The following is a 13764-nucleotide window of genomic DNA, read 5'->3' as shown; positions in this document are numbered from 1 at the left end:
TTAGGATCATAATTAAATTCAATTACAAAAACTTTCAAGAGAGTCGGTTTTACTGAACAGTAACACCCCAGTAAACATTTTTTTCGACCACCAGTGAAAAAAAGATTCCAAGCCGATTTACGATAACAACAAACGTTCTTCTTGTTTGTACCGATTCAGTCATACAATACCGGTGAGCGGCCCTCAAATTATTTCTTATCCACTTTCACCTACATGTGAAAAGTCTGGTTGGGACTAGGGAGTAAATATAAATGAGAAGCGGCGATTAAATCGGTGTAAATTAGAAGAGAGAAGAGTCTGACAACATTAAATTTTTATGAACGAACACCAAAGCAAAACCACAGATTAGATTCAGAGATTGAAAAATAAATAAATAAAACCAGAAGACGAAAAACCATCCAAATTTCTTGAATCTCTCACTCTCTGCTCTGTTGGGAGGTTTGTTTTTCTTTATCGCCGTCAGCCATGGCGATCGCAGCAGCAGCTGTGGTTCTTCCTTTAGGTGTTATGTTCCTTTTCTCAGGCATCATCGTTAATATCATTCAGGTCTTATTCTCATAGATCAATTCACTCTTTTTCATAATAATCTCACTATTATTACTAGGTTTCTTCGTTTATTTCTAGGGATTTAAATTGATTAAAGTTTCAGTTCCTGATTCTTAATTTTCCTTAAGAATTTTGGTTTTTTCATTGTTATTGTTTTGCTTATGGGAAATGTGGTTCATCAAGTTCCAGAAATTACACATTATTATTATTGGAATTTTCCTTGATTGATCGTTCAATTTTAGATTCTAGGTTTTAATTGTTGGATTTATATAAGATTGTGCTGAAAGTAGTAGAAAAAATTATATTGAAAGTATTAAAATTTCTTTTTTCAGGCATCTTGTTTTGTTCTTGTTCGACCGATATCCAAGAGTTTGTACAGGAGAATCAACAGAGTAGTAGCAGAATTATTGTGGGTGGAGCTTGTATGGCTTGTTGATTGGTGGGCTAATGTTAAGGTGCTGTCATATTTGCTTGTCTGTTTCTCTTAATTTTTGATTTTGGAATTTTCTTTCACTTTTGGTCTCTCTCATACTTGGAGTTTAGGGTGGAAATGTTTTTATTAAATGGAACCATGGGTTTTTGCATAACCCTAACCTGCTTAAGGGTTGAAATTTGGATCCTGTCTCTCTTCCTTACTCCCCTAAGCTGCCATCTTTTTTTACCTGAATACAAGCTGCAATTTTTAGATTTCAAAACCATGGCTCATATTGTTGTTTAGTTGAATTTGCTGATGTGCTTAACATTATCATTTAGAAGTAGACAGTTTGGTGAATCAGAAAAACAACAACCAAGCTTACAGATGCAATAAATAGGGAATAGGTTCTTTTCTTCCCTTTCTGTTAGAAAGAGTTTACCTCAGTTCTTAATGTTCTTTTTTTTTTCCGGAGAAACTGATGGATTTCTATTTGCAGATTGAATTGTATATGGATCCTGAAACTTTCCAACTAATGGGTATGCATAAAAATATATTCTATCTTGAGCATTTTATTTGCTGTATGCATATGCTGATTACAATATGTTGGTATTACATCTAAAGTTGGAGAATTCTTTCAGGTAAAGAACACGCACTTCTGATAGCGAATCACAGGAGTGATATTGATTGGCTTGTCGGATGGGTTTTAGCTCAGGTTGCATATATGTTATGGTTGTTGGTTGAAAATTTCATTCATAAGTTAGCATTATAGGTGCATATATGTGTACCTATGGGTGTATGTCACATGCACTTGGTTTCGCTTATCCCTTCTGAGATATAGTGCTCTTAGTGTCATGTCTGACTTCATTGTCACCCATTGATTGATCATCCACTCTGTTCATAACAGCGCGCAGGTTGCCTTGGTAGCGCTCTAGCTGTCATGAAGAAATCATCAAAGTTCCTTCCGGTGAGTTTTTACATGTGAGACTACTGTTGTCAAGTTCAAGCTATTGGTTGGTAGTGCATAATAATGAAACTTGATTTTGACAAGTGTGAGACTGGGGTACATATCATTAGGATCATGTATGCAAGTTTTCTTTGGTTTGCCTGTTTGGTCACGCGGGATTACAGCCTTAAAGAAGTTGTGCAATTTAATATGGAAGGCTGAAATTGAACTGACTGAAGTATTGCCTGAGAAATGACATATAATTAACTAGAGAAATAGAGCACGTGTTGCATCTGTGAATTGTATAAACTGCAAAGTGTGAATACGCGTAAATGTTTTAGCTTCACTCGTTCATTTATGCCCTTGTGGAGATAAAAAACGTGATTCTTGTGTGCAGGTCATTGGCTGGTCAATGTGGTTTTCTGAGTACCTTTTTCTGGAAAGAAGCTGGGCCAAGGATGAAAATACTCTAAAGGTTAAAATTAATATGTTAATTCATTGTTGAAAGCATGCTTTTTTTCTTCTTTTCCCCTCTCTACTTCTGTGCATCTCATGAGAGTTTCTTTTTCGATACTGCAGTTAGGTCTTCAGCGACTGAAGGACTTTCCTCGTCCATTCTGGTTGGCTCTTTTTGTTGAGGGAACTCGATTTACACAAGCAAAGCTCTTGGCAGCTCAAGAATATGCAACTTCACAGGGGTTACCTGTGCCTAAAAACGTCTTAATTCCTCGTACCAAGGTCAAATATCGCTTACCTTCTTTTTTAACAGTAGAATGCAAAGTTGGTTTTTAACCTCTCAATATCTTTTCTCTGTTGTGGCCAGCTTTTGTATAATTTTTCCTTCGACTGCAATCTTGTTTGCTTAAGTATACCTAACTTTATTTGATTATGTGAAACTCACAATACGCTGTAAGCATGTCCATAAAGCAACATAGGGTCTCAAGCCCAAAATGCACAAACAAGGAACCTAGGGTAGTAGTGATGTGTCTCATTTAACTAGTCTGAATCTAAAAAATTTTATGCTGTTGGTAAGAAAAGCAGAAAAGTGTTCCTTATTCCGCTTTGTTTACACCTACATAGTTTGGGCCCCTAAAGGAAGAGTGACAGTGTTAATTCATCAATAGGTGCATAATAGGTTCTTCATGCGCAAGTCTTGAAATTGTAATTGTGCTTCTTAAAAGTAAGAAGTCAAATGTGGTATTTCTCATATTATAGTTTTTGTCCTTGCTTAAATCTACTGTACCAATAGTTCCGCACGGGCATCAGATAGTTAGGCTGGATGAATACTGTAATTATATAGGATACGGATAAAATACATATACTTCACCTCCATGGGGTTTCAAAACAACCATAGAAGCTCAAGCTCAAGGATACACTACTCAAACTGAATTGTATAGGAATATGGTTCACTTGAATGCAGGCTCCATCTGAAGTAAGGCTTGCCATTGAAGCTTTTCTGATGCAGTCAGCTCATTAATCTTCCCCAGGTTAATCAAATGTAGCATAGGGATAAGGATGTATCTAAACTTGTAAAGTTTTCTAGGATTTAGAAAAGGAAATTTGATAGAATTGGTGGAATTATTACTTGCAAAGATTTTGGTCAACTTAGAAGTCAACAAAATTAAAAACACTTTTTAAGTCGAGGCTACCTTTGCCCCGTTCTGCAAACGATCTAAGCTGGTATCTGTTATCACACTCGATTGCCTTGCTAATCCCGTTTTTTACCTGAGAACTTAGATGCTATAGTATCCTTATACTTCTATAACTGGATTAATCACATTTCCTCATATTGGGTAGTGTTATATGCTAAATGCACTAGCTGTTTGATTGTATTTATTATTCCTTATGTTATTGTTATGTTCCTTATGTTGTAGATTTAACTATTTTGGTGTAGAATTTTTTCTTGTGTGTGTTCGATTTATTAAATTCCGACATGAGAGCTATTGGTCATGCTTTGCTTGTTGTTGGAGGCATCCGGCTTATATCAAATAACAACAACAACAACAAAAAAAAAGAATTAACCTCAGGCCTTACCGAACAACAAGGAAATCAGCTGCTCCACTAGTTTATTATTGGTACTGAGCACCTCCTTCATTGTGCATGTTAAATAATATAGGAGGAGTTTTTTATTGAAAATCTGTAGTTCCATTGCTCCTGGCACTAAGCAAGACTCATTAAAACGGCACTTTGAGTTGCAATCGATGTTGAAACAGAATTTTATAGTACAATTATTTTGCTATTTTTTAATTTATTTTTTTGATATCTTCTCTCATATGATTTATCTCTGATACTATTTGCTACTCACAGGGTTTTGTTGCATCTGTAAGCAATATGCGCACCTTCGTTCCAGCTATTTATGACGCAACAGTTGCCGTACCAAAAAATCAGCCCTCTCCTACAATGCTAAGACTCTTAAAGGGTCAACCTTCTGTGGTATGCATGATCGCTACAATTATTGAATAACTGGATAAGAACAAATAGTCATTTACATACTCTATATATTTGTATTTTATATCTCATCGCGCACTGTTGTGTGGTTTCAGTTGTATCTTTAGAGAGTGTCATAATTGAGGAGTATGTTACCTTTAGAACTCGCCAAACTGTTACCTTTACAACTCGCCAAACTATTTGCCTGAATTAGCTAAACAGCATTTTCAGTTTGTAGGCAGCTTCTTAGTTTTCGTGAATTTTTCTCAACTATCACTGATTTCTTCGGCAGACACACGTGCATACTTAAAATTGTGTTATGCATATTGAACTGTTTGCCCACAAATGCGTTAAGTTAATCGGTTTGGAAGGTAATTGCTTGAGAATGTTGGGATGTTTTGCCAAGTCGAGGTTAGCTATGAGAAAGAAGACAAAAACCAAATTAGAAACTTGTCATCACCAGTGAAATGATCCAGCATTTTCATAGTTTGTATCGAAGTTGTCTTTTCAAGGTTGATTTCTTCGGGTGCACAAGTTCATACTTAAATTTGTCTTTCAGCTTCGGAAACAGTATGTCTACGAATGTAGCAAGTTAATCAGTTTGGAGGATAATTGGTATAGAGTGCTGGAAACTTTGCATCTGGTCATACACTGATTGGAAACTTTGCATTTTCATGAAAGTGGTCTTGCGCAGAGATTATATTATAGAGCAAATTAAACCTCAGTTTGAAGAGGTTGAAAGCAATGTGAATAATTTTCACGCTTAGCCTACTGTTTAGGCATGATCTGGAATCTATTTGCTTAAGTTGTCTTTTGTAGCTAACCACTTACTTTTTGCAGATCCATGTACACATCAAGCGACATTTGATGAAAGACTTGCCCGAGACAGAGGAAGGAGTTGCACAATGGTGTAAAGATATATTTGTGGCCAAGGTAAGTCGAGTTTCCTGTTCCTCTAAATTTCCTGGGTCTTGGCACCATCTTTTCTGATTACTTTTTCTGAGCCTCTCTTCTAAGTATCACTCTTGATATATCAGGATGCTTTACTGGACAAGCATATGGCAGATGACACATTTGGTAACGAACAACTTCAAAACACCGGTCGGCCAAAGAAATCTTTATTGGTAATATTTCTAGTTTCATCAATAATATAGATAATTTATATACTTGTCGGACAGTGAGTAATTCAATGAAAGAAGGATATGAACTATACGGAAAGGATTCACAGTATCCATCTCATGAGTGACGCATGGAGATGATCCAAGTCTAATGACCAATAAGGGCATCCTGGTAACATTGTTATTCTATCACGTGGTCAAAGTTCAACAGGTCAAAAAGTATTTTTAGGACTTTCTCCCAACTGTGTAGGCCCTTACTAAAACATCTAACAGCGCATGGTCAAAACCAGATAAATGTTTTCTTTTTCTTTTTTGCTTTTCTTTTTTGTCTTCAGAATTGACTGCTTATTCTCCTCTCATTTGATTATGTTTCATAAACAGGTTGTTATCTCTTGGTCTAGTCTCCTTGTATTCGGGGCAATAAAGCTCTTCAAATGGTCATCATTCCTATCTTCGTGGAAAGGAATTGGATTCTCAGTTGCTGGTTTGGCAGTTGTTACACTTCTTATGCACATTTTAGTTGTCTTCTCCCAGTCAGAACGTTCCACCTCTGCTAAGGCAGCAAATGCCAGGCAAACACTAAAACAAGCACCTTCAGATACAAGCCGAGATAAACAACAGTAGCAAGCAGCCTATAAATCCCTCATTATCATTGAAATATTCCTGCAGACCTGTTTTTTTGTGCAGCCAGTTATTATCTAAAGCGCAATTGAAAGAAAGTCGTTATTTTGTGGATTTCTTAAACGATGATGATATACACAGGCCATATTTATTTGTTTTCTGCATCCTGTTCTCTTCTTTTCTCTTCAGATAGCATAATAGCAACACCCGTATGTTGTTAGGTTTTTCTTTTTGTAGCAGAAAACAAATTGATTCCCTATTGTTAAAACCTATAAGTAGGTTAATGGTGTACCAGATTTTAAAGTAGCTTATTTCTAGTGTTGTACCATTTTATCTGTAAGATTCTTGTTTCTATATTTCCTCATTCTTTCTTTTTCATTTTTGTTGAACGGCTTTTGGTTGGAGCACTAGACATTTTATCCGAACTCTTTTTTCCCCTTCCACCTGAAGTTGAGCGTTTTTGGCATTCCAGGTAGGTTGGTTTCTGTTATTGTCATGGCAGAGGGGGTTAAGATTTCTCTGTTGCATCGTGTTATTGAGTTGGCAAGTATTGGGTCTCTATCTTTTTTACTAGAGCACTTCTCAGAGATGGTAAGCCGGACATGTATTTTATGAATGTAGAGACAGTAGTACTAAAATGTTAGTTCAGGAAGGAGTAATTGAACATAGATGAAAACTAAATTATTCCATTCCATGAATCATATCAAGTACATACATCACAGTGGTATTACTCTCATCTCACTCACCATACAAAGCGCTAAGTATCTAATGACATCAGGGAAAAGAGATTTCCCAGATAATCCATCATCCATAAGCAATCATAATAAAAATACCTCAACTATTCAATACAACTATATGAATCCCCCCGAAAAAATAAATAGCAAAAGAATTTAATGTAACCCGATAATCCTTCCAAACAAATTACTGAAATAGAATGGCAATGGCAGATAGAAGGAGAGATGCAGAAATGGAAGCTCCAGAAATATGGTTTCCTCCGGCTCTTCCTGTGTCCATCCCTACTGGTGCAGGTGCAGCATCCAAACCTACAGGTGAAGGTGCAGCGTCCATCCCTACTGGTGAGAGTGAAATTTGAGCTTTTACTGAAGTTGCTGAAATGAACAAAGCAATCGCAAAGAAGAAAAAGACTGATTGAACTGCAACTCTGCTGGTGAATGCCATTTCTGTGGAAGGATTTAAGTTTTAGAGATGATGAAACAGAGAGAGACAAAATCGAAAACCCTAGATGGAAAGCTGATTATCAAAGTAGAAAGCGGATGAAATATGAGTTGTGAGGTTTTGAGATGGAGTTGTCTTGAATTTATAGGCACAGGCTTTTCTTCTTTACTGAAAATCTGCCGTTTTTCTTACGGCTGGCGCTGGTGGGACCAACAAACAGAAAATACCAGGTTTCACATGTCTTTATGGGGACCATCGTCCTACCAAAGGAGAAGACACTAGATGGATTCATATTACCGACTCATATATCAGATTTGAAAACCTACTATATAATCGACACGTATCTAATAATATTTATAGCCGCAAGATACATTAAATCTTGTTCAGTAGGACCAGGAATCGTGAGTCGTATCAAAATTTGATACATGAACGAACACATAAGAGTTCATTCTAACGGCTATATTAGGTATGGACGCTGCAGTGAAGAAAAAGACGTGTCACCTTTTGTTGCTTGGAGAATGGTAGCGTTCATTGGGGCTAACAATCATCCTCTATTTGATACCACAAGATGAAGTTTTCATAAAATCCGTGTCTCCGAGTGAGAAGTGGATCTCTTGAACAATAGCAAAGAGTACCATCAGCCTGCGAGTGATAACGTAGCGTGTAATAGTTATGGACGTTTGTCACCTTAAAGTGTTTTCAACTTTTCATAATCAGAGTGGTGATAATGCAACATCATCTAGTTTGTATTCGAAAATGTTTGGTGCACCGTGTGAGCGGAGAGTGGGGTTCATTTTTATCCCACCCTATCCCAATGTTGGGAGGGGATTCTGGATTGTCCGATTTTTTTTCGGTGCACATCACGGTGTGTCTATTATAGCCGTTTTTTATTTAAGTTTGAAAGAAGAAAAACGAAAAAAAAACCACGCGACGAGGAGACTTAACGGTAAACTTTCCATGAAAGCAACCTAATGTTTACTGGGATTTCACGTCCGTCCATTCCACAGTGTAAAGTCACGTTGGAGAAAGAATATCAGTCGGTCAACTACGATAATTTATTTTTGTTGTTTTTAAAATTAAAAGTTCTTTGTAAACCTTTTTATTTTCCCGGATACCAAAGATCAAGATTTTATTAGACGGAACTAGAAAAAACATCTTGGTCCAACATCACAAGCCAAAGAGCCAAAGCAAAGTAAATCAGTTAATTGTTATGGAAGGTCGGTTCATGTGAGGATGAAAAACCCAAACATATGCCGTGTCAGGTGGTCTGGCAAACTGCAGGTGTCACTATGGTAATATTGTTAAGCGATGTCAGTGGCGGAGCCAGGAATTGGCTAGAGAGGGCTGACCGAGTGAATATTGTACAATTATTGTGTAATACGCCAAAGTAAATGCTGCGCAATCATTGTGCAATATCCAGAACCAGTGTTGCGTAATCATTGTGCAATAGCCAGAACGAGTGGTGCGCAATCATTGTACATCATAAAACAGAACTCAACAATCATTACCGGTTATTCAGGAATACATGGCAATGGCCATGAATAGTGAAGCAAGCATGTCACTCCCTTTTTCTAAGTTGTAAAAATGGTAAGTTAACGTATATATGGAGGGGTAGTTGGTTGAAGGTGCATATGCGACCAATGCACCAAGTAAGCTTCATAGCTTAGCCGGAAGTGTATGAATGAATGCCTAAGCCTCATTCATAGCTCTGAAGCCTTGCACATGGGGCATATGATGCTAAGGCATCATTATGCCACTCTGCGAAATTAATAATGCATAGTCATTGTGCATTTTTACGGAACGACCTATACAGACTAGGCCATCACCATTATTGTCTGGCCACGACCTTGTAAACGAGTTGGCTTAAGTTTCCGTCCCTTCGAGGATGAACTACGGTATGTGCTTGATCCCTTTAGAGCATGAAATGGTACGTAGGCAACCGCGATGAGTATAACAATCACACTCAATAATTCGTTCTGCAATCTGTATGGCCTAAACTCCAATATATTTCCGAGAGCACCAACTTAACATCGAGCTCTATCAAGATATATATCAAAGAGCTTTATCTATATTTCTCAATGCAATCAGCAAATCGAAGGGATAGAAATACGTGAGCCTGATTGATATGAGAAATATTTGGACGGTACCAAAGACCAATGCCCAAGTGTCAATCAAGTCATATCCAACAAACAAGGTCGGATTTATCAACTGATTGAACTACGCACAACCCGTGATATTTCAATTATATAAACAAATATAATACGGAAAAGAAATAAAACAGACACCAGAAAATTTGTTAATGAGGAAACTGCAAATGCAGAAAAACCCCTGGACCTAGTCCAGCTTTGAACACCACACTGTATTAAGCCGCTACATACACTAGCCTACTACAGGATATTTCAGGAATAGTCTTTCCCAATGCAAAAGATGCATTAACAATTTCAGAAACTTTATGATTAAACTCATCAAATGGATCTTCATCAGCCATACGGAGGTTTTCCCAATCAGAATTTAGGTTTTGAAACCTAACTTCTTTCTCAGAGGTATTCCCTTCAAATACGGCTTCTAAGATATCCCAAGCATCTTTAGACTTATTGCATGTGGTCACATAGTGCTGAAGATCTGGAGTAATGTCATGGATGATAACATTTAATCCGTCAGAAATTTGCTTTACAGCGAGAATCTCGACAGGATCATACTCACCAATATCCTTTGCAACAGTTACACTGTTTACAATAACCAATAGAGGATCATATCCATTAATAATAGGAACCTATGATTGAAACATCACGCGCTTGCAGAAAGGCATGCATAGTAATTTTAGGAATACTGGCGGTACGTCTATAGAGATAACGCTTCTGTCCATATAGTCATATTGCTACAAACACATACTTATGAGGTCTTAACATGTTTGCCTGCTCTGATGCCAAATGAAAAGGCGGGGGTATGATAACCACACCCAATAATTCGTTCGGCAATCTGTATGGACTAAAATCCAATATATTTCCGAGAGCACAAACTTAACAACGAGCTCTATCAAGAGATATATCAAAGAGCTTCATATCTATTTCTCAATGTAATAAGCAAATCGAACAAATAGAAATCCGTAAGCCTGATTGATATGAGAAATAACTTGGACGATACCAAAGACCAATGCCCAAGTGTCAATCAAGTTATATCCAACAAACAAGGTCAGATTTATCAACTGATTGAACTGCGCATAACCTGTGATATTTTAATTATACAAACAAAGATAATGCGGAAAATAAATAACACAGACACCAGAAATTTTGTTAACGAGGAAACCGAAAATGCAGAAAAACCACGGGACCTAGTCAAGCTTTAAACACCAAACTGTATTAAGCCGCTATAGACACTAGCCCACTACAAGTTAACTTTGGACTGGAATGTAGTTGATCCCTAACCAAGTCTTACACCGATTAAGGTACAATCGCGTTCGTTACACCCTAAAACCACGCTGAATTAGCAAAATGACAAAAACCTTTACACTTGAAGCATTGTGGCATATCCACATCATCAGTGTCGATAATGTCCTTGTTTTTAGGAGGAACACGATCATGAGGTTTAACTGATGATCTGGGTTTATCTATGGTGAACCGTTTACTTCTCTTCAAAAGAAGATCTTTAAACTGTCTTGTGATCAGAGAGATTGAGTGGTCAAGATCTTCATCTGATGAATCAGTCTCAATCGGATCATCCACAAAGTTTCCAACACTTTTACTTTTGTCAAGTAATTTAGTGTGCTTTGGAAGCGATATCTTTTCCAGATTTGGATATACGCTCATGATCAAAGATCTTTAACTTCCCAACAAGAGTATTTCTGGAAAGTGTTTCAAGGTTATTTCCCTCAATGATGGCATGTTTCTTAGAATCGCATCTAGCTGACAGTGATCTGAGAATTTTCATCACAATGTCCTTTTCAGGAATAGTCTTTCCCAATGCAAAAGATACATTAACAATTTCAGACACTTTGTGATTAAACTCATCAAATGGATCTTCATCAGCCATGCAGAGGTTTTTCCAATTAGAATTTGGGTTTTGAAGTTTAGCTTCTTTCTCAGAGGTATTCCCTCCAAATACGGTTTCTAAGATATCCCAAGCATCTTTAGACTTATTTCATGTAGTCACATGGTGCTGAAGATCTGGGGTAATGGCATGGATGATAGCATTTAATCCGTCAGAATTTTTCTTTGCAGCGAGAATCTCGACAGGATCATACTCACTAATATCCTTTGCAACGGTTACACTGTTTACTATAACCAATAGAGGATCATAGCCATTAAAAACATGAAACCATGATTGAAAAATCCCTCTCTTGAAGAAAGGCACACATAGCAATTTTCCATCATAAGTAATTCGAGTCATCAAAGACTGGCGGTACGTTTAAAGAGATATCATTTCTATCCATAGAGTCAGATTGCTACAAACACAGACTTATGAGGTCTTAGCCTGTTTTCCAGCTCTAATACCAATAGAAAAGGCGGGGGTATAATAACCACACCCAATAATTCGTTCGGCAATCTGTATGGACTAAACTCCAATATAATTCCGAGAGCACCAACTTAACAACGAGCTATATCAAGAGATATATCAAAGACCTTTATCTCTATTTCTCAATGCAATCAACAAATCGAGCAGATAGAAATCTGTGAGCTTGATTGATATGAGAAATAACTTGGACGGTACCAAATACCACACTGTATTAAGACGCTACAAACACCAGACTACTACTAGTTAACTTCAGAATGGAATGTATTTGATCCATAACCAAGTCTCACACCGATTAAGGTACAGTCACGTTCCTTACGCCTCTAGAACCACGCCGGATTATGCGCACTTGATTCCCTTGGATGATCTCACCCACAACTAAGAGTTTCTACGACCCAAAGTCGAAGACTTATAAACAAATATGTCTCAAGATAAGTATATTCTGATAGATAAATCTGTCTCCCAAAGAAGTACCTATGAAGTTTTGTTACGTTTTATTATAAATCAAGGTGAACAAGAACCAACCAATAATCCGGTCTTATAATCCCGAAGGGAAGCCTAAAAATATTAGTCACCTTACAATAACTTAACTATATGGCGGTAGAAGAGGTTATTGCGGAATCACAAAGTCTGAGATGAAGAACTTTGTGACTACTTTTTATATCTTACCTATCAGAGATAAATCTCGAGCAAATTTTAGAGAAGATGGTACTCAATACGATAGAACAAGTAAGATCAAAATACGCAACTACAAAGAAAATAGTTGGATCTGGCTTTACGAATCCCAAATGAAGTCTTCAAGTCGTTAACGTAATATGGTTTTGGAAAAACTAGGTTAAAGGAGAATCGACTCTAGTACGCAACTAGGACACATGAAAGTGCCAGGATTAGGATTTCCAGTTGCTAGTGTTCTCCCTTATATAGCCTTTCAATCAAAGGTACGGTAGCTTAGTAACAAAGCATTCAATATTCATCGTTAGATGAAATCCTGATTTAAGATTCAAGTCAAGTCTGCTTAATAATAAAGCAATCAATCTCCATCGTTAGATGGTCTTAGCACACAAAAATGAAATATACCTTCATTTAGATATGGGTAACTGTACCTAAACATGTATATTGAGTTGGCTCAATAACAATTAACCTAAGTTAGCCATATGAATACTTTTATCTTAACCATATTCATCTAACACTTCTAGATCAAATTTGATGACCAATCAAACATGAATGATAATCTAATGAATCTAATTGTGTTTCACATAGAGTTGTTCAATTTTTCACTATCTCATAGAAATATATATGAACAAATTGAAACAAAATCGGATTGATTCGCATTCGTACAAAGTACTTATACAAAAATCAATTCATGAACATTAAGCCACGGTTTGCAAAGATTGCATTCCTTAATTCATAAATGTTTTTAGTTTATGAGTATGAGAATCATACTTAACCGATTTTAGAACTTAAATCACTGCGTTCACAAACCAGGTACGCGAACAACATATCCGGACCTTGGCATGTCAGCAGTTCGCAAACCAGGTACGCGAACAGACGCCCCAGACCCAACTCTAGTGAAACCATTCGCATATTAGGTATGCAAACAAGGTTCCCGGACCTTTACAGTTAAAACCGTTCGCATACTAGGTAAGCAAACAAGGTTCCCAGACCTGAATCCTAACAATATAGTTCGCATACTAGGTATGCATACCATGTTGTATCCAGACATGGTTAATTTTTCTAAATTCCCATTTCAATCATTGAAACATCCTTAGAAGACGACAATAGCTGTCTCACATAAACTATTAGCTTCAAGTAATTTTCAAATGATTGAATGATCAATACGAAACTTTCCAAGTAGACATCAAATGATTGTTTCCCATAAATTATTGTAAGATGTTTCAAGGAAATTTCCACATGATCATTTTTTGACTTAAAATTTAGTTTCCAACAAAAAAAAAAATTCAACTAAACTCGTAAAGAATATGATGAACATAGTTAAAGCAAAAAGCTTC

At 36.8% G+C, this 13764-nt stretch overlaps 1 protein-coding gene across 1 annotated transcript; it reads left to right on the top strand.

The window, feature by feature from the left end:
• Positions 1 to 251: 251 nt before the first annotated feature.
• Positions 252 to 6448, top strand: LOC113323263 (1-acyl-sn-glycerol-3-phosphate acyltransferase PLS1-like). The gene is made up of 11 exons (XM_026571549.1): positions 252 to 546; positions 879 to 1001; positions 1458 to 1497; positions 1600 to 1673; positions 1866 to 1925; positions 2302 to 2379; positions 2484 to 2642; positions 4212 to 4337; positions 5172 to 5264; positions 5369 to 5455; positions 5831 to 6448. Exons 1-11 carry the CDS (start codon positions 466 to 468, stop codon positions 6071 to 6073), a joined length of 1164 nt encoding a protein of 387 aa, XP_026427334.1. The 5' UTR covers positions 252 to 465; the 3' UTR covers positions 6074 to 6448.
• Positions 6449 to 13764: the final 7316 nt, after the last annotated feature.

Source organism: Papaver somniferum, chromosome 11 (assembly GCF_003573695.1).
Source record: "Papaver somniferum cultivar HN1 chromosome 11, ASM357369v1, whole genome shotgun sequence".
Taxonomy (NCBI): Eukaryota; Viridiplantae; Streptophyta; class Magnoliopsida; order Ranunculales; family Papaveraceae; genus Papaver; species Papaver somniferum.
The sequence above is the reverse complement of the archived record's forward strand: the minus strand, read 5'-3'. Positions and strand labels throughout refer to the sequence as shown.